The following is a 27,328-nucleotide window of genomic DNA, read 5'->3' on the forward strand; positions in this document are numbered from 1 at the left end:
CTCTCCTAGTTTCACCTCCTACCCTCCTCAATTCTTACCTTCCTACTCTCCTAGTTTCACCTCCTACCCTCCTCAATACTTACCTTCCTGCCCTCCTCAATTCTTACCTTCCTACTCTCCTAGTTTCACCTCCTACCCTCCTCAATTCTTACCTTCCTACTCTCCTAGTTTCACCTCCTACCCTCCTCAATTCTTACCTTCCTAATCTCCTAGTTTCACCTCCTACCCTCCTCAATTCTTACCTTCCAACTATCCTAGTTTCACCTCCTACCCTCCTCAATTCTTACCTTCCTACCCTCCTCAATTGTTACCTTCCTACTCTCCTAGTTTCACCACCTACCCTCCTCAATTCTTACGTTCCTGTTCTCCTAGTTTCACCTCCTACCCTCCTCAATTCTTACCTTCCTACTCTCCTAGTTTCACCTCCTAGCCTCCTTGATTCTTACCATCCTACTCTCCTAGTTTCACCTCCTACCCTCCTCAATTCTTACCTTCCTGCCCTCCTCAATTCTTACCTTCCTACTCTCCTAGTTTCACCTCCTACCCTCCTCAATTCTTACCTTCCTACTCTCCTAGTTTCACCTCCTGCCCTCCTCAATTCTTACCTTCCTACTCTCCTAGTTTCACCTCCTACCCTCCTCAATTCTTACCTTCCTACTCTCCTAGTTTCACCTCCTACCCCCCTCAATTCTTACCTTCCTAATCTCCTAGTTTCACCTCCTACCCTCCTCAATTCTTACCTTCCTACTATCCTAGTTTCACCTCCTACCCTCCTCAATTCTTACCTTCCTACCCTCCTCAATTCTTACCTTCCTACTCTCCTAGTTTCACCACCTACCCTCCTCAATTCTTACGTTCCTGTTCTCCTACTATCACCTCCTACCCTCCTCAATTCTTACGTTCCTGTTCTCCTAGTTTCACCTCCTACCCTCCTCAATTCTTACCTTCCTACTCTCCTAGTTTCACCTCCTACCCTCCTCAATTCTTACCTTCCCGCTCTCCTAGTTTCACCTCCTACCCTCCTCAATTCTTACGTTCCTACTCTCCTAGTTTCACCTCCTACTCTCCTCAATTCTTACCTTCCTACTCTCCTAGTTTCACCTCCTACCCTCCTCAATTCTTACCTTCCTACTCTCCTAGTTTCACCTCCTACCCTCCTCAATTCTTACCTTCCTACTCTCCTAGTTTCACTTCCTACCCTCCTCAATTCTTACCTTCCTACTCTCCTAGTTTCACCTCTCCTGCACTCCTACTTTCACCTCCTTCCCTACTCAATTCTTACCATCCTGCTCTCCTAGTTACATCTCCTACCCTCCTCAATTCTTACCTGCCTACTCTCCTAGTTTCACCTCCTACCCTCCTCAATTCTTACCTTCCTACTCTCCTAGTTTCACCTCCTACCCTCCTCAATTCTTACCTTCCTACTCTCCTAGTTTCACCTCCTACCCTCCTCAATTCTTACCTTCCTGCTCTCCTAGTTTCTCCTCCTACCCTCCTCAATTCTTACCATCCTGCTCTCCTAGTTTTACCTCCTACCCTCCTCAATTGTTACCTTACTACTATCCTAGTTTCACCTCCCACCCTCCTCAATTCTTACCTTCCTACTCTCCTAGTTTCACCACCTACCCTCCTCAATTCTTACCTTCCTGCTCTCCTAGTTTCACCTCCTACCCTCCTCAATTGTTACCTTCCTACTCTCCTAGTTTCACCACCTACCCTCCTCAATTCTTACCTTCCTACTCTCCTAGTTTCACCTCCTACCCTCATCAATTCTTACCTTCCTGCTCTCCGAGTTTCTCCTCCTACCCTCCTCAATTCTTACCATCCTGCTCTCCTAGTTTTACCTCCTACCCTCCTCAATTGTTACCTTACTACTATCCTAGTTTCACCTCCTACCCTCCTCAATTCTTACCTTCCTACTCTCCTAGTTTCACCACCTACCCTCCTCAATTCTTACCTTCCTGCTCTCCTAGTTTCACCTCCTACCCTCCTCAATTGTTACCTTCCTACTCTCCTAGTTTCACCTCCTACCCTCCTCAATTCTTACCTTCCTACTCTCCTAGTTTCACCTGCTACCCTCCTCAATTCTTACCTTCCTACTCTCCTAGTTTCACCTCTCCTGCTCTCCTACTTTCACCTCCTACCCTACTCAATTCTTACCATCCTGCTCTCCTAGTTACACCTCCTACCCTCCTCAATTCTTACCTTCCTACTCTCCTAGTTTCACCTCCTACCCTCCTCAATTCTTACCTTCCTACTCTCCTAGTTTCACCTCCTACCCTCCTCAATTCTTACCTTCCTGCTCTCCTAGTTTCACCTGCTACCCTCCTCAATTCTTACCGTCCTGCTCTCCTAGTTTCACCTCCTACCCTCCTCAATTGTTACCTTCCTACTCTCCTAGTTTCACCTCCTACCCTCCTCAATTGTTACCTTCCTACTCTCCTAGTTTCACCTCCTACCCTCCTCAATTCTTACCTTCCTACTCTCCTAGTTTCACCTCCTGCCCTCCTCAATTCTTACCTTCCTACTCTCCTAGTTTCACCTCCTACCCTCCTCAATTCTTACCTTCCTACTCTCCTAGTTTCACCTCCTACCCCCCTCAATTCTTACCTTCCTAATCTCCTAGTTTCACCTCCTACCCTCCTCAATTCTTACCTTCCTACTATCCTAGTTTCACCTCCTACCCTCCTCAATTCTTACCTTCCTACCCTCCTCAATTGTTACCTTCCTACTCTCCTAGTTTCACCACCTACCCTCCTCAATTCTTACGTTCCTGTTCTCCTACTTTCACCTCCTACCCTCCTCAATTCTTACGTTCCTGTTCTCCTAGTTTCACCTCCTACCCTCCTCAATTCTTACCTTCCTACTCTCCTAGTTTCACCTCCTACCCTCCTCAATTCTTACCTTCCCGCTCTCCTAGTTTCACCTCCTACCCTCCTCAATTCTTACGTTCCTACTCTCCTAGTTTCACCTCCTACTCTCCTCAATTCTTACCTTCCTACTCTCCTAGTTTCACCTCCTACCCTCCTCAATTCTTACCTTCCTACTCTCCTAGTTTCACCTCCTACCCTCCTCAATTCTTACCTTCCTACTCTCCTAGTTTCACCTCCTACCCTCCTCAATTCTTACCTTCCTACTCTCCTAGTTTCACCTCTCCTGCACTCCTACTTTCACCTCCTTCCCTACTCAATTCTTACCATCCTGCTCTCCTAGTTACATCTCCTACCCTCCTCAATTCTCACCTTCCTGCTCTCCTAGTTTCACCTCCTACCCTCCTCAATTCTTACCTTCCTACTCTCCTAGTTTCACCTCCTACCCTCCTCAATTCTTACCTTCCTACTCTCCTAGTTTCACCTCCTACCCTCCTCAATTCTTACCTTCCTGCTCTCCTAGTTTCTCCTCCTACCCTCCTCAATTCTTACCATCCTGCTCTCCTAGTTTTACCTCCTACCCTCCTCAATTGTTACCTTACTACTATCCTAGTTTCACCTCCTACCCTCCTCAATTCTTACCTTCCTACTCTCCTAGTTTCACCACCTACCCTCCTCAATTCTTACCTTCCTGCTCTCCTAGTTTCACCTCCTACCCTCCTCAATTGTTACCTTTCCTACTCTCCTAGTTTCACCACCTACCCTCCTCAATTCTTACCTTTCTACTCTCCTAGTTTCACCTCCTACCCTCGTCAATTCTTACCTTCCTGCTCTCCGAGTTTCTCCTCCTACCCTCCTCAATTCTTACCATCCTGCTCTCCTAGTTTTACCTCCTACCCTCCTCAATTGTTACCTTACTACTATCCTAGTTTCACCTCCTACCCTCCTCAATTCTTACCTTCCTACTCTCCTAGTTTCACCACCTACCCTCCTCAATTCTTACCTTCCTGCTCTCCTAGTTTCACCACCTACCCTCCTCAATTCTTACCTTCCTGCTCTCCTAGTTTCACCTCCTACCCTCCTCAATTGTTTCCTTCCTACTCTCCTAGTTTCACCACCTACCCTCCTCAATTCTTACCTTCCTACTCTCCTAGTTTCACCTCCTACCCTCCTCAATTCTTACCTTCCTACTCACCTAGTTTCACCTCCTACCCTCCTCAATTCTTACGTTCCTACTCTCCTAGTTTCACCTGCTACCCTCCTCAATTCTTACCTTCCTACTCTCCTAGTTTCACCTCTCCTGCTCTCCTACTTTCACCTCCTACCCTACTCAATTCTTACCATCCTGCTCTCCTAGTTACACCTCCTACCCTCCTCAATTGTTACCTTCCTACTCTCCTAGTTTCACCTCCTACCCTCCTCAATTCTTACCTTCCTACTCTCCTAGTTTCACCTCCTACCCTCCTCAATTCTTACCTTCCTACTCTCCTAGTTTCACCTCCTACCCTCCTCAATTCTTACCTTCCTGCTCTCCTAGTTTCACCTGCTACCCTCCTCAATTCTTACCGTCCTGCTCTCCTAGTTTCACCTCCTACCCTCCTCAATTGTTACCTTCCTACTCTCCTAGTTTCACCTCCTACCCTCCTCAATTGTTACCTTACTACTCTCCTAGTTTCACCACCTACCCTCCTCAATTCTTACCTTCCTGCTCTCCTAGTTTCACCTCCTACCCTCCTCAATTCTTACCTTCCCGCTCTCCTAGTTTCACCTCCTACCCTCCTCGATTCTTACCTTACTGCTCTCCTAGTTTCACCTCCTACCCTCCTCAATTCTTACCATCCTACTCTCCTAGTTTCACCTCCTACTCTCCTCAATTCTTACCTTCCTACTCTCCTAGTTTCACCTCCTACCCTCCTCAATTGTTACCTTACTACTATCCTAGTTTCACCTCCTACCCTCCTCAATTCTTACCTTCCTACTCTCCTAGTTTCACCACCTACCCTCCTCAATTCTTACCTTCCTGCTCTCCTAGTTTCACCTCCTACCCTCCTCAATTCTTACCTTCCTACTCTCCTAGTTTCACCTCCTACCCTCCTCAATTCTTACCTTCCTGCTCTCCTAGTTTCTCCTCCTACCCTCCTCAATTCTTACCATCCTGCTCTCCTAGTTTTACCTCCTACCCTCCTCAATTGTTACCTTACTACTATCCTAGTTTCACCTCCTACCCTCCTCAATTCTTACCTTCCTACTCTCCTAGTTTCACCACCTACCCTCCTCAATTCTTACCTTCCTGCTCTCCTAGTTTCACCTCCTACCCTCCTCAATTGTTACCTTCCTACTCTCCTAGTTTCACCACCTACCCTCCTCAATTCTTACCTTTCTACTCTCCTAGTTTCACCTCCTACCCTCATCAATTCTTACCTTCCTGCTCTCCGAGTTTCTCCTCCTACCCTCCTCAATTCTTACCATCCTGCTCTCCTAGTTTTACCTCCTACCCTCCTCAATTGTTACCTTACTACTATCCTAGTTTCACCTCCTACCCTCCTCAATTCTTACCTTCCTACTCTCCTAGTTTCACCACCTACCCTCCTCAATTCTTACCTTCCTGCTCTCCTAGTTTCACCACCTACCCTCCTCAATTCTTACCTTCCTGCTCTCCTAGTTTCACCTCCTACCCTCCTCAATTGTTTCCTTCCTACTCTCCTAGTTTCACCACCTACCCTCCTCAATTCTTACCTTCCTACTCTCCTAGTTTCACCTCCTACCCTCCTCAATTCTTACCTTCCTACTCACCTAGTTTCACCTCCTACCCTCCTCAATTCTTACGTTCCTACTCTCCTAGTTTCACCTGCTACCCTCCTCAATTCTTACCTTCCTACTCTCCTAGTTTCACCTCTCCTGCTCTCCTACTTTCACCTCCTACCCTACTCAATTCTTACCATCCTGCTCTCCTAGTTACACCTCCTACCCTCCTCAATTGTTACCTTCCTACTCTCCTAGTTTCACCTCCTACCCTCCTCAATTCTTACCTTCCTACTCTCCTAGTTTCACCTCCTACCCTCCTCAATTCTTACCTTCCTACTCTCCTAGTTTCACCTCCTACCCTCCTCAATTCTTACCTTCCTGCTCTCCTAGTTTCACCTGCTACCCTCCTCAATTCTTACCGTCCTGCTCTCCTAGTTTCACCTCCTACCCTCCTCAATTGTTACCTTCCTACTCTCCTAGTTTCACCTCCTACCCTCCTCAATTGTTACCTTACTACTCTCCTAGTTTCACCACCTACCCTCCTCAATTCTTACCTTCCTGCTCTCCTAGTTTCACCTCCTACCCTCCTCAATTCTTACCTTCCCGCTCTCCTAGTTTCACCTCCTACCCTCCTCGATTCTTACCTTACTGCTCTCCTAGTTTCACCTCCTACCCTCCTCAATTCTTACCATCCTACTCTCCTAGTTTCACCTCCTACTCTCCTCAATTCTTACCTTCCTACTCTCCTAGTTTCACCTCCTACCCTCCTCAATTGTTACCTTACTACTATCCTAGTTTCACCTCCTACCCTCCTCAATTCTTACCTTCCTACTCTCCTAGTTTCACCACCTACCCTCCTCAATTCTTACCTTCCTGCTCTCCTAGTTTCACCTCCTACCCTCCTCAATTGTTACCTTCCTACTCTCCTAGTTTCACCACCTACCCTCCTCAATTCTTACCTTCCTACTCTCCTAGTTTCACCTCCTACCCTCATCAATTCTTACCTTCCTGCTCTCCGAGTTTCTCCTCCTACCCTCCTCAATTCTTACCATCCTGCTCTCCTAGTTTTACCTCCTACCCTCAATTGTTACCTTACTACTATCCTAGTTTCACCTCCTACCCTCCTCAATTTTTACCTTCCTGCTCTCCTAGTTTTACCTCCTACCCTCAATTGTTACCTTACTACTATCCTAGTTTCACCTCCTACCCTCCTCAATTCTTACCTTCCTACTCTCCTAGTTTCACCACCTACCCTCCTCAATTCTTAACTTCCTGCTCTCCTAGTTTCACCTCCTACCCTCCTCAATTGTTACCTTCCTACTCTCCTAGTTTCACCACCTACCCTCCTCAATTCTTACCTTCCTACTCTCCTAGTTTCACCTCCTACCCTCCTCAATTCTTACCTTCCTACTCACCTAGTTTCACCTCCTACCCTCCTCAATTCTTACGTTCCTACTCTCCTAGTTTCACCTGCTACCCTCCTCAATTCTTACCTTCCTACTCTCCTAGTTTCACCTCTCCTGCTCTCCTACTTTCACCTCCTACCCTACTCAATTCTTACCATCCTGCTCTCCTAGTTACACCTCCTACCCTCCTCAATTGTTACCTTCCTACTCTCCTAGTTTCACCTCCTACCCTCCTCAATTCTTACCTTCCTACTCTCCTAGTTTCACCTCCTACCCTCCTCAATTCTTACCTTCCTGCTCTCCTAGTTTCACCTGCTACCCTCCTCAATTCTTACCGTCCTGCTCTCCTAGTTTCACCTCCTACCCTCCTCAATTGTTACCTTCCTACTCTCCTAGTTTCACCTCCTACCCTCCTCAATTGTTACCTTCCTACTCTCCTAGTTTCACCACCTACCCTCCTCAATTCTTACCTTCCTGCTCTCCTAGTTTCACCTCCTACCCTCCTCAATTCTTACCTTCCCGCTCTCCTAGTTTCACCTCCTACCCTCCTCGATTCTTACCTTACTGCTCTCCTAGTTTCACCTCCTACCCTCCTCAATTCTTACCATCCTACTCTCCTAGTTTCACCTCCTACTCTCCTCAATTCTTACCTTCCTACTCTCCTAGTTTCACCTCCTACCATCCTCAATTCTTACCTTCCTACTCTCCTAGTTTCACCTCCTACCCTCCTCAATTCTTACCTTCCTACTCTCCTAGTTTCACCTCCTACCCTCCTCAATTCTTACCTTCCTGCCCTCCTCAATTCTTACCTTCCTACTCTCCTAGTTTCACCTCTTACCCTCCTCAATTCTTACGTTCCCACTCTCCTAGTTTCACCTCCTACCCTCCTCAATTCTTACCTTCCTACTCTCCTAGTTTCACCTCCTACCCTCCTCAATTCTTACCTTCCCACTCTCCTAGTTTCACCTCCTACCCTCCTCAATTCTTACCCTCCTAATCTCCTAGTTTCACCTCCTACCCTCCTCAATTCTTACCTTACTGCTCTCCTAGTTTCACCTCCTACCCTCCTCAATTCTTACCATCTTACTCTCCTAGTTTCACCTCCTACTCTCCTCAATTCTTACCTTCCTAATCTCCTAGTTTCACCTCCTACCCTCCTCAATTCTTACCTCCCTAATCTCCTAGTTTCACCTCCTACCCTCCTCAATTCTTACCTTCCCGCTCTCCTAGTTTCACCTCCTACCCTCCTCAATTTTTACCTTCCTACTCTCCTAGTTTCACCTCCTACCCTCCTCGATTCTTACCTTACTGCTCTCCTAGTTTCACCTCCTACCCTCCTCAATTCTTACGTTCCTGCTCTCCTAGTTTCACCTCCTACCCACCTTGATTCTTACCATCCTACTCTCCTAGTTTCACCTCCTACCCTCCTCAATTCTTACCTTCCTACTCTCCTAGTTTCACCTCCTACCCTCCTCAATTCTTACCTTCCTGCCCTCCTCAATTCTTACCTTCCTACTCTCCTAGTTTCACCTCTTACCCTCCTCAATTCTTAGGTTCCTACTCTCCTAGTTTCACCTCCGACCCTCCTCAATTCTTACCTTCCTACTCTCCTAGTTTCACCTCCTACCCTCCTCAATTCTTACCTTCCCACTCTCCTAGTTTCACCTCCTACCCTCCTCAATTCTTACCTTCCTATTCTCCTAGTTTCACCTCCTACCCTCCTCAATTCTTACCTTACTGCTCTCCTAGTTTCACCTCCTACCCTCCTCAATTCTTACCATCCTACTCTCCTAGTTTCACCTCCTACTCTCCTCAATTCTTTCCTTCCTAATCTCCTAGTTTCACCTCCTACCCTCCTCAATTCTTACCTTCCCACTCTCCTAGTTTCACCTCCTACCCTCCTCAATTCTTACCTTCCTATTCTCCTAGTTTCACCTCCTACCCTCCTCAATTCTTACCTTCCTACCCTCCTCAATTCTTACGTTCCTGCTCTCCTAATTTCACCTCCTACCCTCCTCAATTCTTACCTTCCTACTATCCTAGTTTCACCTCCTACCCTCCTCAATTCTTACCTTCCTACTCTCCTAGTTTCACCTCCTACCCTCCTCAATTCTTACCTTCCTACTCTCCTAGTTTCACCTCCTACCCTCCTCAATTCTTACCTTCCTACTATCCTAGTTTCACCTCCTACCCTCCTCAATTCTTACCTTCCTACCCTCCTCAATTCTTACCTTCCTACTCTCCTAGTTTCACCTCCTACCCTACTCAATTCTTACCTTCCTACTCACCTAGTTTCACCTCCTACCCTCCTCAATTCTTACCTTCCTAATCTCCTAGTTTCACCTCCTACCCTCCTCAATTCTTACCTTCCTGCTCTCCTAGTTTCACCTCCTACACTCCTCAATTCTTACCTTCCTGCTCTCCTACTTTCACCTCCTACCCTCATCAATTCTTACCATCCTACTCTCCTAGTTTCACCTCCTACCCTCCAAAATTCTTACCTTCCTACTCTCCTAGTTTCACCTCCTACCCTCCTCAATTCTTACCTTCCTGCTCTCCTAGTTTCACCTCCTACCCTCCTCAATTCTTACCTTCCTGCTCTCCTAGTTTCACCTCCTACCCTCCTCAATTCTTACCTTCCTACTCTCCTAGTTTCACCTCCTACCCTCCAAAATTCTTACCTTCCTACTCTCCTAGTTTCACCTCCTACCCTCCTCAATTCTTACCGTCCTGCTCTCCTAGTTTCACCTCTTACCCTCCTCAATTGTTACCTTCCTACTCTCCTAGTTTCATCTCCTACCCTCCTCAATTGTTACCTTCCTACTCTCCTAGTTTCACCTCCTACCCTCCTCAATTCTTACCTTCCTGCTCTCCTAGTTTCACCTCCTACCCTCCTCAATTCTTACCTTCCTGCTCTCCTAGTTTCACCTCCTACCCTCCTCAATTCTTACCTTCCTACTCTCCTAGTTTCACCTCCTACCCTCCAAAATTCTTACCTTCCTACTCTCCTAGTTTCACCTCCTACCCTCCTCAATTCTTACCGTCCTGCTCTCCTAGTTTCACCTCTTACCCTCCTCAATTGTTACCTTCCTACTCTCCTAGTTTCATCTCCTACCCTCCTCAATTGTTACCTTCCTACTCTCCTAGTTTCACCACCTACCCTCCTCAATTCTTACCTTCCTAATCTCCTAGTTTCACCTCCTACCCTCCTCAATTCTTACCTTCCTAATCTCCTAGTTTTACCTCCTACCCTCCTCAATTCTTACCTTCCCGCTCTCCTAGTTTCACCTCCTACCCTCCTCAATTCTTACCTTCCTACTCTCCTAGTTTAACCTCCTACTCTCCTCAATTCTTACCTTCCTACTCTCCTAGTTTCACCTCCTACCCTCCTCAATTTTTACCTTCCTACTCTCCTAGTTTCACCTCCTACCCTCCTCAATTCTTACGTTCCTACTCTCCTAGTTTCACCTCCTACCCACCTTGATTCTTACCATCCTACTCTCCTAGTTTCACCTCCTACCCTCCTCAATTCTTAGCTTCCTACTCTCCTAGTTTCACCTCCTACCCTCCTCAATCTTACCTTACTGCTCTCCTAGTTTCACCTCCTACCCTCCTCAATTCTTACCATCCTTCTCTCCTAGTTTCACCTCCTACTCTCCTCAATTCTTTCCTTCCTAATCTCCTAGTTTCACCTCCTACCCTCCTCAATTCTTACCTTCCTACTCTCCTACTTTCACCTCCTACCCTCCTCAATTCTTACCTTCCTACTATCCTAGTTTCACCTCCTACCCTTCTCAATTCTTACCTTCCTACCCTCCTCAATTCTTACCTTCCTGCTCTCCTAGTTTCTCCTCCTACCCTCCTCAATTCTTACCTTCCTACTCTCCTAGTTTCACCTCTTACCCTCCTCAATTCTTACGTTCCTACTCTCCTAGTTTCACCTCCTACCCTCCTCAATTCTTAGCTTCCTACTCTCCTAGTTTCACCTCCTACCCTCCTCAATTCTTACCTTCCCACTCTCCTAGTTTTACCTCCTACCCTCCTCAATTCTTACCCTCCTAATCTCCTAGTTTCACCTCCTACCCTCCTCAATTCTTACTTTACTGCTCTCCTAGTTTCACGTCCTAAACTCCTCAATTCTTACCATCCTACTCTCCTAGTTTCACCTCCTACTCTCCTCAATTCTTACCTTCCTAATCTCCTAGTTTCACCTCCTCAATTCTTACCTTCCTAATGTCCTAGTTTCACCTCCTACCCTCCTCAATTCTTACCTTCCCGCTCTCCTAGTTTCACCTCCTACCCTCCTCAATTCTTACCTTCCTACTCTCCTAGTTTCACCTCCTACCCTCCTCGATTCTTACCTTACTGCTCTCCTAGTTTCACCTCCTACCCTCCTCAATTCTTACCATCCTACTCTCCTAGTTTCACCTCCTACTCTCCTCAATTCTTACCTTCCTACTCTCCTAGTTTCACCTCCTACCCTCCTCAATTCTTACCTTCCTAGTCTCCTAGTTTCACCTCTTACCCTCCTCAATTCTTACGTTCCTACTCTCCTAGTTTCACCTCCTACCCACCTTGATTCTTACCATCCTACTCTCCTAGTTTCACCTCCTACCCTCCTCAATTCTTACGTTCCTACTCTCCTAGTTTCACCTCCTACCCTCCTCAATTCTTACCTTCCTGCCCTCCTCAATTCTTACCTTCCTACTCTCCTAGTTTCACCTCTTACCCTCCTCAATTCTTACGTTCCTACTCTCCTAGTTTCACCTCCTACCCTCCTCAATTCTTACCTTCCTACTCTTCTAGTTTCACCTCCTACCCTCCTCAATTCTTACCTTCCCACTCTCCTAGTTTCACCTCCTACCCTCCTCAACTCTTACCTTCCTATTCTCCTAGTTTCACCTCCTACCCTCCTCAATCTTACCTTACTGCTCTCCTAGTTTCACCTCCTACCCTCCTCAATTCTTACCATCCTTTTCTCCTAGTTTCACCTCCTACTCTCCTCAATTCTTTCCTTCCTAATCTCCTAGTTTCACCTCCTACCCTCCTCAATTCTTACCTTCCTACTCTCCTACTTTCACCTCCTACCCTCCTCAATTCTTACCTTCCTACTATCCTAGTTTCACCTCCTACCCTTCTCAATTCTTACCTTGCTACCCTCCTCAATTCTTACGTTCCTGCTCTCCTAGTTTCACCTCCTACCCTCCTCAATTCTTATCTTCCTGCTCTCCTAGTTTCACCTCCTACCCTCCTCAATTCTTATCTTCCTACTCTCCTAGTTTCACCTCCTACCCTACTCAATTCTTACCTTCCTACTCACCTAGTTTCACCTCCTACCCTCCTCAATTCTTATCTTCCTACTCTCCTAGTTTCACCTCCTACCCTCCTCAATTCTTACCCTCCTGCTCTCCTAGTTTCACCTCCTACCCTCCTCAATTCTTATCTTCCTACTCTCCTAGTTTCACCTCCTACCCTACTCAATTCTTACCTTCCTACTCACCTAGTTTCACCTCCTACCCTCCTCAATTCTTATCTTCCTACTCTCCTAGTTTCACCTCCTACCCTCCTCAATTCTTACCTTCCTACTCTCCTAGTTTCACCTCCTACCCTCCTCAATTCTTACCTTCCTGCTCTCCTAGTTTCACCTCCTACCCTCCTCAATTCTTACCTTCCTACTCTCCTAGTTTCACCTCCTACCCTCCTCAATTCTTACCTTCCTACTCTCCTAGTTTCACCTCCTACCCTCCTCAATTCTTACGTTCCTACTCTCCTAGTTTCACCTCCTACCCACCTTGATTCTTACCATCCTACTCTCCTAGTTTCACCTCCTACCCTCCTCAATTCTTACGTTCCTACTCTCCTAGTTTCACCTCCTACCCTCCTCAATTCTTACCTTCCTGCCCTCCTCAATTCTTACCTTCCTACTCTCCTAGTTTCACCTCTTACCCTCCTCAATTCTTACGTTCCTACTCTCCTAGTTTCACCTCCTACCCTCCTCAATTCTTACCTTCCTACTCTCCTAGTTTCACCTCCTACCCTCCTCAGTTCTTACCTTCCTACTCTCCTAGTTTCACCTCCTACCCTCCTCAATTCTTACCTTCCTGCTCTCCTAGTTTCACCTCCTACCCTACTCAATTCTTACCTCCCTACTCACCTAGTTTCACCTCCTACCCTCCTCAATTCTTATCTTCCTACTCTCCTAGTTTCACCTCCTACCCTCCTCAATTCTTACCTTCCTACTCTCCTAGTTTCACCTCCTACCCTCCTCAATTCTTACCTTCCTGCTCTCCTAGTTTCACCTCCTACCCTCCTCAATTCTTACCTTCCTACTCTCCTAGTTTCACCTCCTACCCTCCTCAATTCTTACCTTCCTACTCTCCTAGTTTCACCTCCTACCCTCCTCAATTCTTACCTTCCTACTCTCCTAGTTTCACCTCCTACCCTCCTTGATTCTTACCTTACTGCTCTCCTAGTTTCACCTCCTACCCTCCTCAATTCCTACCTTCCTACTCTCCTAGTTTCACCTCCTACCCTCCTCAATTCTCACCTTCCTACTCACCTAGTTTCACCTCCTACCCTCCTCAATTCTTACCTTCCTAATCTCCTAGTTTCACCTCCTACCCTCCTCAATTCTTACCTTCCTGCTCTCCTAGTTTCACCTCCTACCCTCCTCAATTCTTACCTTCCCGCTCTCCTAGTTTCACCTCCTACCCTCTTCAATTCTTACCTTCCTACTCTCCTAGTTTCACCTCCTACCCTCCTCGATTCTTACCTTACTACTCTCCTAGTTTCACCTCCAACCCTCCTCAATTCTTACCATCCTACTCTCCTAGTTTCACCTCCTACCCTCCTCAATTCTTACCTTCCTACTCTCCTAGTTTCACCTCCTACCCTCCTCAATTCTTACCTCCCTACTCTCCTAGTTTCACCTCCTACCCTCCTCAATTCTTACCTACCTACTCTCCTAGTTTCACCTCTCCTGCTCTCCTACTTTCACCTTCTACCCTACTCAATTCTTACCATCCTGCTCTCCTAGTTACACCTCCTACCCTCCTCAATTCTTACCTTCCTACTCTCCTAGTTTCACCTCCTACCCTCCTCAATTCTTACCTTCCTACTCTCCTAGTTTCACCTCCTACCCTCCTCAATTCTTATCTTCCTACTCTCCTAGTTTCACCTCCTACCCTCCTCAATTCTTACCTTCCTACTCTCCTAGTTTCACCTCCTACCCTCCTCAATTCTTACCTTCCTGCTCTCCTAGTTTCACCTCCTACCCTCCTCAATTCTTACCTTCCTACTCTCCTAGTTTCACCTCCTACCCTCCTCAATTCTTACCTTCCTACTCTCCTAGTTTCACCTCCTACCCTCCTTGATTCTTACCTTACTGCTCTCCTAGTTTCACCTCCTACCCTCCTCAATTCTTACCTTCCTACTCTCCTAGTTTCACCTCCTACCCTCCTCAATTCTCACCTTCCTACTCACCTAGTTTCACCTCCTACCCTCCTCAATTCTTACCTTCCTAATCTCCTAGTTTCACCTCCTACCCTCCTCAATTCTTACCTTCCTGCTCTCCTAGTTTCACCTCCTACCCTCCTCAATTCTTACCTTCCCGCTCTCCTAGTTTCACCTCCTACCCTCTTCAATTCTTACCTTCCTACTCTCCTAGTTTCACCTCCTACCCTCCTCGATTCTTACCTTACTACTCTCCTAGTTTCACCTCCAACCCTCCTCAATTCTTACCATCCTACTCTCCTAGTTTCACCTCCTACCCTCCTCAATTCTTACCTTCCTACTCTCCTAGTTTCACCTCCTACCCTCCTCAATTCTTACCTTCCTACTCTCCTAGTTTCACCTCCTACCCTCCTGAATTCTTACCTTCCTACTCTCCTAGTTTCACCTCCTACCCTCCTCAATTCTTACCTACCTACTCTCCTAGTTTCACCTCTCCTGCTCTCCTACTTTCACCTTCTACCCTACTCAATTCTTACCATCCTGCTCTCCTAGTTAAACCTCCTACCCTCCTCAATTCTTACCTTCCTACTCTCCTAGTTTCACCTCCTACCCTCCTCAATTCTTACCTTCCTGCCCTCCTCAATTCTTACCTTCCTACTCTCCTAGTTTCACCTCCTACCCTCCTCAATTCTTACGTTCCTACTCTCCTAGTTTCACCTCCTACCCTCCTCAATTCTTACCTTCCTACTCTCCTAGTTTCACCTCCTACCCTCCTCAATTCTTACCTTCCTACTCTCCTAGATTCACCTCCTACCCTCCTCAATTCTTACCTTCCCGCTCTCCTAGTTTCACCTCCTACCCTCCTCAATTCTTACCTTCCTACTCTCCTAGTTTCACCTCCTACCCTCCTCGATTCTTACCTTACTGCTCTCCTAGTTTCACCTCCTACCCTCCTCAATTCTTACCATCCTACTCTCCTAGTTTCACCTCCTACTCTCCTCAATTCTTACCTTCCTACTCTCCTAGTTTCACCTCCTACCCTCCTCAATTCTTACCTTCCCGCTTTCCTAGTTTCACCTCCTACCCTCCTCAATTCTTACCTTCCTACTCTCCTAGTTTCACCTCCTACACTCCTCAATTCTTACCTTCCTGCTCTCCTAGTTTCACCTCCTACCCTCATCAATTCTTACCATCCTACTCTCCTAGTTTCACCTCCTACCCTCCAAAATTCTTACCTTCCTACTCTCCTAGTTTCACCTCCTTCCCTCCTCAATTCTTACCTTCCTACTCTCCTAGTTTCACCTCCTACCCTCCTCAATTCTTACTGTCCTGCTCTCCTAGTTTCACCTCCTACCCTCCTCAATTCTTACTGTCCTGCTCTCCTAGTTTCACCTCCTACCCTCCTCAATTGTTACCTTCCTACTCTCCTAGTTTTACCTCCTACCCTCCTCAATTGTTACCTTCCTACTCTCCTAGTTTCACCACCTACCCTCCTCAATTCTTACCTTCCTGCTCTCCTAGTTTCACCTCCTACCCTCCTCAATTCTTACCTTCCCGCTCTCCTAGTTTCACCTCCTACCCTCCTCGATTCTTACCTTACTGCTCTCCTAGTTTCACCTCCTACCCTCCTCAATTCTTACCATCCTACTCTTCTAGTTTCACCTCCTACTCTCCTCAATTCTTACCTTCCTACTCTCCTAGTTTCACCTCCTACCCTCCTCAATTCTTACCTTCCTACTCTCCTAGTTTCACCTCCTACCCTACTCAATTCTTACCATCCTGCTCTCCTAGTTTCACCTCCTACCCTACTCAATTCTTACCATCCTGCTCTCCTAGTTTCACCTCCTACCCTCCTCAATTCTTACTGTCCTGCTCTCCTAGTTTCACCTCCTACCCTCCTCAATTGTTACCTTCCTACTCTCCTAGTTTTACCTCCTACCCTCCTCAATTGTTACCTTCCTACTCTCCTAGTTTCACCACCTACCCTCCTCAATTCTTACCTTCCTGCTCTCCTAGTTTCACCTCCTACCCTCCTCAATTCTTACCTTCCCGCTCTCCTAGTTTCACCTCCTACCCTCCTCGATTCTTACCTTACTGCTCTCCTAGTTTCACCTCCTACCCTCCTCAATTCTTACCATCCTACTCTTCTAGTTTCACCTCCTACTCTCCTCAATTCTTACCTTCCTACTCTCCTAGTTTCACCTCCTACCCTCCTCAATTCTTACCTTCCTACTCTCCTAGTTTCACCTCCTACCCTCCTCAATTCTTACGTTCCTACTCTCCTAGTTTCACCTCCTACCCACCTTGATTCTTACCATCCTACTCTCCTAGTTTCACCTCCTACTCTCCTCAATTCTTACCTTCCTACTCTCCTAGTTTCACCTCCTACCCTCCTCAATTCTTACCTTCCTACTCTCCTAGTTTCACCTCCTACCCTCCTCAATTCTTTCGTTCCTACTCTCCTAGTTTCACCTCCTACCCACCTTGATTCTTACCATCCTACTCTCCTAGTTTCACCTCCTGCCCTCCTCAATTCTTACCTTCCTACTCTCCTAGTTTCACCTCTTACCCTCCTCAATTCTTACGTTCCTACTCTCCTAGATTCACCTCCTACCCTCCTCAATTCTTACCTTCCCGCTCTCCTAGTTTCACCTCCTACCCTCCTCAATTCTTACCTTCCTACTCTCCTAGTTTCACCTCCTACCCTCCTCGATTCTTACCTTACTGCTCTCCTAGTTTCACCTCCTACCCTCCTCAATTCTTACCATCCTACTCTCCTAGTTTCACCTCCTACTCTCCTCAATTCTTACCTTCCTACTCTCCTAGTTTCACCTCCTACCCTCCTCAATTCTTACCTTCCTACTCTCCTAGTTTCACCTCCTACCCTCCTCAATTCTTACCTTCCTACTCTCCTAGTTTCACCTCCTACACTCCTCAATTCTTACCTTCCTGCTCTCCTAGTTTCACCTCCTACCCTCATCAATTCTTACCATCCTACTCTCCTAGTTTCACCTCCTACCCTCCAAAATTCTTACCTTCCTACTCTCCTAGTTTCACCTCCTTCCCTCCTCAATTCTTACCTTCCTACTCTCCTAGTTTCACCTCCTACCCTCCTCAATTCTTACTGTCCTGCTCTCCTAGTTTCACCTCCTACCCTCCTCAATTCTTACTGTCCTGCTCTCCTAGTTTCACCTCCTACCCTCCTCAATTGTTACCTTCCTACTCTCCTAGTTTTACCTCCTACCCTCCTCAATTGTTACCTTCCTACTCTCCTAGTTTCACCACCTACCCTCCTCAATTCTTACCTTCCTGCTCTCCTAGTTTCACCTCCTACCCTCCTCAATTCTTACCTTCCCGCTCTCCTAGTTTCACCTCCTACCCTCCTCGATTCTTACCTTACTGCTCTCCTAGTTTCACCTCCTACCCTCCTCAATTCTTACCATCCTACTCTTCTAGTTTCACCTCCTACTCTCCTCAATTCTTACCTTCCTACTCTCCTAGTTTCACCTCCTACCCTCCTCAATTCTTACCTTCCTACTCTCCTAGTTTCACCTCCTACCCTACTCAATTCTTACCATCCTGCTCTCCTAGTTTCACCTCCTACCCTACTCAATTCTTACCATCCTGCTCTCCTAGTTTCACCTCCTACCCTCCTCAATTCTTACTGTCCTGCTCTCCTAGTTTCACCTCCTACCCTCCTCAATTGTTACCTTCCTACTCTCCTAGTTTTACCTCCTACCCTCCTCAATTGTTACCTTCCTACTCTCCTAGTTTCACCACCTACCCTCCTCAATTCTTACCTTCCTGCTCTCCTAGTTTCACCTCCTACCCTCCTCAATTCTTACCTTCCCGCTCTCCTAGTTTCACCTCCTACCCTCCTCGATTCTTACCTTACTGCTCTCCTAGTTTCACCTCCTACCCTCCTCAATTCTTACCATCCTACTCTTCTAGTTTCACCTCCTACTCTCCTCAATTCTTACCTTCCTACTCTCCTAGTTTCACCTCCTACCCTCCTCAATTCTTACCTTCCTACTCTCCTAGTTTCACCTCCTACCCTCCTCAATTCTTACGTTCCTACTCTCCTAGTTTCACCTCCTACCCACCTTGATTCTTACCATCCTACTCTCCTAGTTTCACCTCCTACTCTCCTCAATTCTTACCTTCCTACTCTCCTAGTTTCACCTCCTACCCTCCTCAATTCTTACCTTCCTACTCTCCTAGTTTCACCTCCTACCCTCCTCAATTCTTTCGTTCCTACTCTCCTAGTTTCACCTCCTACCCACCTTGATTCTTACCATCCTACTCTCCTAGTTTCACCTCCTGCCCTCCTCAATTCTTACCTTCCTACTCTCCTAGTTTCACCTCTTACCCTCCTCAATTCTTACGTTCCTACTCTCCTAGTTTCACCTCCTACCCTCCTCAATTCTTACCTTCCTACTCTCCTAGTTTCACCTCCTACCCTCCTCGATTCTTACCTTACTGCTCTCCTAGTTTCACCTCCTACCCTCCTCAATTCTTACCATCCTACTCTCCTAGTTTCACCTCCTACCCTCCTCAATTTTTACCTTCCTACTCTCCTAGTTTCACCTCCTACCCTCCTCAATTCTTACCTTCCTACTCTCCTAGTTTCACCTCCTACCCTCCTCAATTCTTACCTTCCTACTCTCCTAGTTTCACCTCCTACCCTCCTCAATTCTTACCTTCCTATTCTCCTAGTTTCACCTCCTACCCTCCTCAATTCTTACCTTCCTACTCTCCTAGTTTCACCTCCTACCCTCCTCGATTCTTACCTTACTGCTCTCCTAGTTTCACCTCCTACCCTCCTCAATTCTTACCATCCTACTCTCCGAGTTTCACCTCCTACCCTCCTCAATTCTTACCTTCCTACTCTCCTAGTTTCACCTCCTACCCTCCTCAATTCTTACCTTCCTACTCTCCTAGTTTCACCTCTCCTGCTCTCCTACTTTCACCTCCTACCCTACTCAATTCTTACCATCCTGCTCTCCTAGTTACACCTCCTACCCTCCTCAATTCTTACCGTCCTGCTCTCCTAGTTTCACCTCCTACCCTCCTCAATTGTTACCTTCCTACTCTCCTAGTTTTACCTCCTACCCTCCTCAATTGTTACCTTCCTACTCTCCTAGTTTCACCACCTACCCTCCTCAATTCTTACCTTCCTGCTCTCCTAGTTTCACCTCCTACCCTCCTCAATTCTTACCTTCCCGCTCTCCTAGTTTCACCTCCTACCCTCCTCGATTCTTACCTTACTGCTCTCCTAGTTTCACCTCCTACCCTCCTCAATTCTTACCGTCCTACTCTCCTAGTTTCACCTCCTACTCTCCTCAATTCTTACCTTCCTACTCTCCTAGTTTCACCTCCTACCCTCCTCAATTCTTACCTTCCTACTCTCCTAGTTTCACCTCCTACCCTCCTCAATTCTTACGTTCCTACTCTCCTAGTTTCACCTCCTACCCACCTTGATTCTTACCATCCTACTCTCCTAGTTTCACCTCCTACCCTCCTCAATTCTTACCTTCCTACTCTCCTAGTTTCACCTCCTACCCTCCTCAATTCTTACCTTCCTGACCTCCTCAATTCTTACCTTCCTACTCTCCTAGTTTCACCTCTTACCCTCCTCAATTCTTACGTTCCTACTCTCCTAGTTTCACCTCCTACCCTCCTCAATTCTTACCTTCCTACTCTCCTAGGTTCACCTCCTACCCTCCTCAATTCTTACCTTCCCGCTCTCCTAGTTTCACCTCCTACCCTCCTCAATTCTTACCTTCCTACTCTCCTAGTTTCACCTCCTACCCTCCTCGATTCTTACCTTTCTGCTCTCCTAGTTTCACCTCCTACCCTCCTCAATTCTTACCATCCTACTCTCCTAGTTTCACCTCCTACCCTCCTCAATTCTTACCTTCCTACTCTCCTAGTTTCACCTCCTACCCTCCTCAATCCTTACCTTCCTACTCTCCTAGTTTCACCTCCTACCCTCCTCAATTCTTACCATCCTGCTCTTCTAGTTTCACCTCCTACCCTCCTCAATTCTTACCTTCCTGCTCTCCTAGTTTCACCTCCTACCCTCCTCAATTCTTACCTTCCCGCTCTCCTAGTTTCACCTCCTACCCTCCTCGATTCTTACCTTACTGCTCTCCTAGTTTCACCTCCTACCCTCCTCAATTCTTACCATCCTACTCTCCTAGTTTCACCTCCTACTCTCCTCAATTCTTACCTTCCTACTCTCCTAGTTTCACCTCCTACCCTCCTCAATTCTTACCTTCCTACTCTCCTAGTTTCACCTCCTACCCTCCTCAATTCTTACGTTCCTACTCTCCTAGTTTCACCTCCTACCCACCTTGATTCTTACCATCCTACTCTCCTAGTTTCACCTCCTTAACCTCCTCAATTCTTACCTTCCTACTCTCCTAGTTTCACCTCCTACCCTCCTCAATTCTTACCTTCCTGACCTCCTCAATTCTTACCTTCCTACTCTCCTAGTTTCACCTCTTACCCTCCTCAATTCTTACGTTCCTACTCTCCTAGTTTCACCTCCTACCCTCCTCAATTCTTACCTTCCTACTCTCCTAGGTTCACCTCCTACCCTCCTCAATTCTTACCTTCCCGCTCTCCTAGTTTCACCTCCTACCCTCCTCAATTCTTACCTTCCTACTCTCCTAGTTTCACCTCCTACCCTCCTCGATTCTTACCTTTCTGCTCTCCTAGTTTCACCTCCTACCCTCCTCAATTCTTACCATCCTACTCTCCTAGTTTCACCTCCTACCCTCCTCAATTCTTACCTTCCTACTCTCCTAGTTTCACCTCCTACCCTCCTCAATTCTTACCTTCCTACTCTCCTAGTTTCACCTCCTACCCTCCTCAATTCTTACCATCCTGCTCTCCTAGTTTCACCTCCTACCCTCCTCAATTCTTACCTTCCTACTCTCCTAGTTTCGCCTCCTACCCTCCTCAATTCTTACCTTCCACCTCTTCTAGTTTCATCTCCTACCCTCCTCAATTCTTACCTTCCTACTCTCCTAGTTTCACCTCCTACCCTCCTCAATTCTTACCTTTCCGCTCTCCTAGTTTCACCTCCTACCCTCCTCAATTCTTACCTTCCTACTCTCCTAGTTTCAGCTCCTACCTTCCACAATTCTTACCTTACTGCTCTCCTAGTTTCACCTCCTACCATCCTCAATTCGTACCTTCCTGCTCTCCTAGTTTAACCTCCTACCCTCCTCAATTCTTACCTTCCTAATCTCCTAGTTTCACCTCCTACCCTCCTCAATTCGTACCTTACTACTCACCTAGTTTCACCACCTACCCTCCTCAATTCTTACCTCCCTACTCTCCTAGTTTCACCTCCTACCCTCCTCAATTCTTACCTTTCTACTCTCCTAGTTTAACCTTCTACCCTCCTCAATTCTTACCTTCCTAATCTCCTAGTTTCACCTCCTACCCTCCTCAATTCTTACCTTCCTACTCTCCTAGGTTCACCTCCTACCCTCCTCAATTCTTACCTTCCCGCTCTCCTAGTTTCACCTCCTACCCTCCTCAATTCTTACCTTCCTACTCTCCTAGTTTCACCTCCTACCCTCCTCGATTCTTACCTTTCTGCTCTCCTAGTTTCACCTCCTACCCTCCTCAATTCTTACCATCCTACTCTCCTAGTTTCACCTCCTACCCTCCTTAATTCTTACCTTCCTACTCTCCTAGTTTCACCTCCTACCCTCTTCAATTCCTACCATCCTACTCTCCTAGTTTCACCTCCTACCCTCCTTAATTCTTACCTTCCTACTCTCCTACTTTCACCTCCTACCCTACTCAATTCTTACCATCCTACTCTCCTAGTTTCACCTCCTACCCTCTTCAATTCTTACCTTCCTACTCTCCTAGTTTCACCTCCTACCCTCCTCAATTCTTTCCTTCCTACTCTCCTAGTTTCACCTCCTACCCTCCTCAATTCTTACCTTCCTACTCTCCTAGTTTCAGCTTCCTACCCTCCTCAATTCTTACCTTCCCGCTCTCCTAGTTTCACCTCCTACCCTCCTTAATTCTTACCTTCCTGCTCTCCTAGTTTCACCTCCTACCCTCCTCAATTCTTACTTTCTTGCTCTCCTAGTTTCACCTCCAACCCTCCTTAATTCTTACTTTTCTGCTCTCCTAGTTTCACCTCCTACCCTCCTCAATTCTTACCTTCCTACTCACCTAGTTTCACCTGCTACCCTCCTCAATTCTTACCTTCCTAATCTCCTAGTTTCACCTCCTACCCTCCTCAATTCTTACTTTCCTACTCTCCTAGTTTCACCTCCTACCCTCCTCAATTCTTACCTTCCCGCTCTCCTAGTTTCACCTCCTACCCTCCTCAATTCTTACCTTCCTGCTCTCCTAGTTTCACCTCCTACCCTCCTCAATTCTTACCATCCTGCTCTCCAAGTTTCATCTCCTACCCTCCTCAATTCTTACTTTTCTGCTCATCTTAATTCTTATCTTCGTGTCTCCTCACCAGCTACCTTTAATTTATTTTATCTTCCTACTTCCATCTCTTCAATTCCTTGTTTGCCACCTGTCCTCATTGTTTCTTTTCACACTTTCTCCCTCTCTCCTCCCCACTCCTTTGTTTTCATTTCTTACCACCTTCTCCTTTGATCTGTCCTCCACAGAGACGACTTCATCTCATGTACTTTACACAACTTTCCTATACATGATTTCTTGTCTCCTCCTCAGCTCCTCCTATGTTCACTTGACGATCCTTTGTCGTCATTCAAGGAGCTTCTCTGTCCAAGTGAAGGGGAACCTTGAGCTCCCTCTGTTGCTAAGCAACCATGGGCTGACCCTCATCATCACTGTTCAACTTTGTGCTGCAGAGAACAAGTGCTGAAGAAGAGACTGGCTCTGGTCCACGACTCAGACGGCGGCAGGAGCTCTGGTGACGACCATCTGGCTCGCCTCACGCACGCTCACAGGTGACCCACGAACCTCCGATGAAACCTCGTGACGCTACGACCTCTTCCTCCTCTCGCCCTGCAGCAAAGCTCTGAGCTCGTACCGACACGTCCGCAGGAAGTACCGCGAGCACGCGTGGCGTCTGGAGCAGAGAGTGGCGGCGATGGCGGAGAGTCGGCCTGACCAGAGCGAGTCCTCGAACGGTGAAGAGGCGGAGTGGAGGAGGGAGGAGACAGTGCTGTGAGGTTGTGTGTTCAGTAACCTGCTGTCTCAGCTGATCCTCGTACTTCCTGCTGCAGAGCTTCTTCATTTCCAGGGTTCTTTTATTGCATGACCCATAATACTATAACGTATGCTGTGTTTTCATGTGCCGCAAGCTTCTTGGCAGAGGTATTAGTCTACTTAGTGCTGCTGGCACATGTGAAGCCAAGCTTCTTTGAGGGTCACTGAGCTGTGCCACTATAACGGGCGTGAGGAGAAAGATACTGTATTAACAGCACTGTTACCATTTAAAAACACTTTTTATGGATTATATTTCAATAAAGTCTGTTTAAATTAAACTACATTTTTTAATTACAATTAACGTGAAAACATCCACTTTATTCATTTTGGGTTGCAATTAAACTGCCGGCCGCTAGATGGCAGCAGTCAATACGTCCTTTGTAGGTAAAGGAACAATTAATTCCTGCGAGATCCCGGCGATGACTGAGGACGAGAGGATACAGTCGACTCCAGCAGCTTTTAAAGCTAATGGTTGGACATATTTTGGTTCCAAAACAAATGAAAACAGTTACGACTTCATCAAGAGTCATGTGGTCTGTCAATTCTTCAACACCAGAGTCAAGTACTCGACAATACTACAAATATATACTTGTTACTACAGTATCACAATATATTGTAGTGTTGCACACATCGTATCGCCGGATTCTCGCCGATACACATTCCTGGACGCGACTCACAAGAAGAGAAAAATGATGATTCCCGGTGAGTTCCTGAGGCAGACTTCATCGGGTCCACTTTGAATACAGAGCAGCAGCTTGTGGTCCTGATCACGGTGACCCTGGAGGTCTGCAGGGTTCAGCCAGGGTCAGGAGGTCTGATAGGTGTGCTGAACCCAAACGGGTCGCTCAGATTTATGGACCGGCAGTAGAATTTTGATGAGACATTTGTGTTGACCTTTACTTCGTCCTTGTTAGGTCGCAGTCTTCTTTTCTGGATGAGTTGAGGGTTCACCCCTGAGATCACGTGACTCCCATCAAACACATGATGTATTCCTAACATGAGGGACTTGGCAGAAAATTCTGATGGAATTGAAATATGGAAATCATTCTATCCTCCTAAAGCTACCAATCAAATCACGTGTCCGGGTAAATACTTCTATTTTATTAAAGGAATTGCATTTTCTTTTGGAATAATTGAATTCAAATTAATTAAAAGGTTGAATATGTTTTTTGTAATAATTATATACATTTTTTGTGATACTCATTGAGGTTGATATTATAATAAAAATAAACAAAATTCAATTTTTTCTTTCGTAGCTTTTAAATTCAATATAAAAATCCTGGTATAGTAATAAAAGAGGCGGTGAATGGAATACCTCTAAAGATGTAATGAACACACAACTGTATGTTTATACGTTACACTTGTAACTTCTCTATGATGTAATAAAAACTGCAGTTCTCTGTGTTGCTCAGAGCTGTGATGGATCGTTTCAATAATCACTCGCCACCGCCATGTCTTTATCTGGCCCTCGGTTCAAAGCGCCGGCCGCAGCTGTGGCGTCGGTCATGGAGTGAAGGCAGAGGTTGAAGGTCAGGCCCACGGGTCAGCTCTGGCTGTTGTGTTGGACTGTGAATGGAGGCTTCAGAGAGCCGGACCAGGTTGTGAGTCCCTGACGCCCGGACTCTTGCCTGAGCTTGCCCTTTCCCGGGCAGAGGTCAGAGCAGAGGTCCCGTCGTCACCTCGCCCCCCCGCCCTGCAGGTCACCGTCGCTATTGTTGTAATGGCTGCCATTAGACCAGATGATACTTTTATTGTACACAGTGTTCTGGCTCCAGGAAGATTCTCGCAACCTCCTCCACAACAAACACATCAGTCATCAGGAGCTTTACTTCGTCTCCTTCTAGTTAACATGCATTCAACTTCCAACAAGTAAACACTGAAAGCATACATCAACAAATATTACACCTAAATATCACAATACTTTTTATAATATTGTGTCAATATTCAACATCCTGCATCCACATCTTCTACATTTTTTTTGTTTGTTTGGATAAAAGATTCACTTTGTGTTGCTATTAAACTTTCAGCCGCTAGTTAGCAGTAGTCCTTCCTCTGCAGTCATTACATCCCGGTGATGACTGAGGATGAGAGGATACAGTCGTCTCCAGCAGCTTTTAAAGCTGATGTTTAGATATTTTGCTTTAACAAATGAAAGCAGTTACGACTTCGTCAAACATCATGTGATCTGTAGATTCTGCAACACCAGAGTCAAGTACTCGAAAATACTACAAATATGTCCTTGTTACTACTATATAGCGATATATCGTATTATTTCCCGAGTATCGTGATACATATCATACGGCCAGATTCTTGACAATCGCACCCACTAAACAAATGTAGTAAATATATACATATTATATACATTTATTTCAGAATTTAAAATATCAGTGAAGAAATCAGTTCAAGTGATATGCAGGTGGCGGTAGTTGTTAATCCTTCATAAGGTTTGTGGATCCAAATGGTAATCCAATAAAAAAAACCGTTCTTCAAACACAGAAAATCTCATAACGTCCTTGATGGAGGTGGCTTCTAAGTTCAGAAACTCAGGGCTCACATCTGACCTTCCTAGTCGAAGAAAGTCTGAAGGACATGATTGACATGTAATCTTGAATCAGACATGAGCCTCAATCTTGTGGAAGAGCTGAGCCAGAAGGCAGACTTCCACTGTTGATTTTAGCATCTATATTTTTTTAACCGTTTTAGGAACTCACTCAATCGACTCTGACTGGACTGAGAAAGTGTGAGACCTGTAGCAGCAGTTTGGGGCTTTATTGACCATAAACACTTAGCTAGGCTAGCATTGTTTTGGCTACATTCAAGAACACAACGTTGTGTATAAGTAACAGGGAAAGTCATCTGGTACAACAACTTTTGTTTGTTCTGTAAAGTTAAAGATCTGACTGAGTTTACCATGTTTCCCAGTGTATAATCGTTATCTTTTACGATTCCACGGTAATAATGGAAGAAGGTTGTTATCTTCCAAATACTTATTTTGTTATCATATTTGTTTGACAGTGATATCAAGCTCTAACCCCCAGATAAAGACATCGTAAACGTGTCTTGTTCTTCTGATCCTCGCCTTCTTCAGCCGAGGGAAGAACGGCATCATGGGACGAGGACGTCAATCACAGTGGGGATGAATGCAGTGACACACTCGGGGGGGGAGGTTGGGGGGGGCGGGAGGGATGACCCTCAGGTTTTAGGTCAACTCATTTACCCGCGGCGTCCGTTCGTCATTTTAATAAGTAGTTGCTGTTTAAGCTGCATGAAGAGATCAGACCCTATCAACAGAGCTTACACCATTAGCGCTGCTGTCACAACTCCTCTTCCTCCGCGATGTCCTCGTGACCCCACACTTCCCGCCGACGCGCCGTGATTCAGGCCGTGGACCGCGGAGTCCGAGAAGACGATTGACCTCAATCTGAAGGGCGATCATCGCGTCACATTCGTTTGAGGAGGCCAGAGATCATCTCCAGCAGCGAATCAAAGAGCTCCATTAATGAACTCTGCGGTCATGATGTGTCCAACAGGTCCCGGGTTCAATGCCAGCTATGAACATGCTTTTCAGAATCAGTTTTGAGTGATAGCAATGTTGTTATAAGCACAGAGATGATCCAACTGTGTGGGATT

The 27,328-nt window shown here is 46.3% G+C and overlaps 1 protein-coding gene across 1 annotated transcript in view; it reads left to right on the forward strand.

Annotated features, from left to right (window-relative positions):
- Positions 1 to 25,102, forward strand: part of ushbp1 (Usher syndrome 1C binding protein 1) — a 32,378-nt gene extending 7,276 nt beyond the window's left edge. Inside the window, exons 13-14 of the mRNA XM_087784883.1 lie at positions 23,338 to 23,436; positions 23,501 to 25,102. Of these exons, the coding sequence (XP_087641009.1) occupies positions 23,338 to 23,436; positions 23,501 to 23,660 (259 nt within the window). The 3' untranslated portion in view covers positions 23,661 to 25,102. The remainder of the gene's footprint in view (positions 1 to 23,337; positions 23,437 to 23,500) is intronic.
- Positions 25,103 to 27,328: the final 2,226 nt, after the last annotated feature.

The sequence above is a fragment of the Callionymus lyra genome, chromosome 2, assembly GCF_982586985.1.
Source record: "Callionymus lyra chromosome 2, fCalLyr1.hap1.1, whole genome shotgun sequence".
NCBI lineage: Eukaryota > Metazoa > Chordata > Actinopteri > Syngnathiformes > Callionymidae > Callionymus > Callionymus lyra.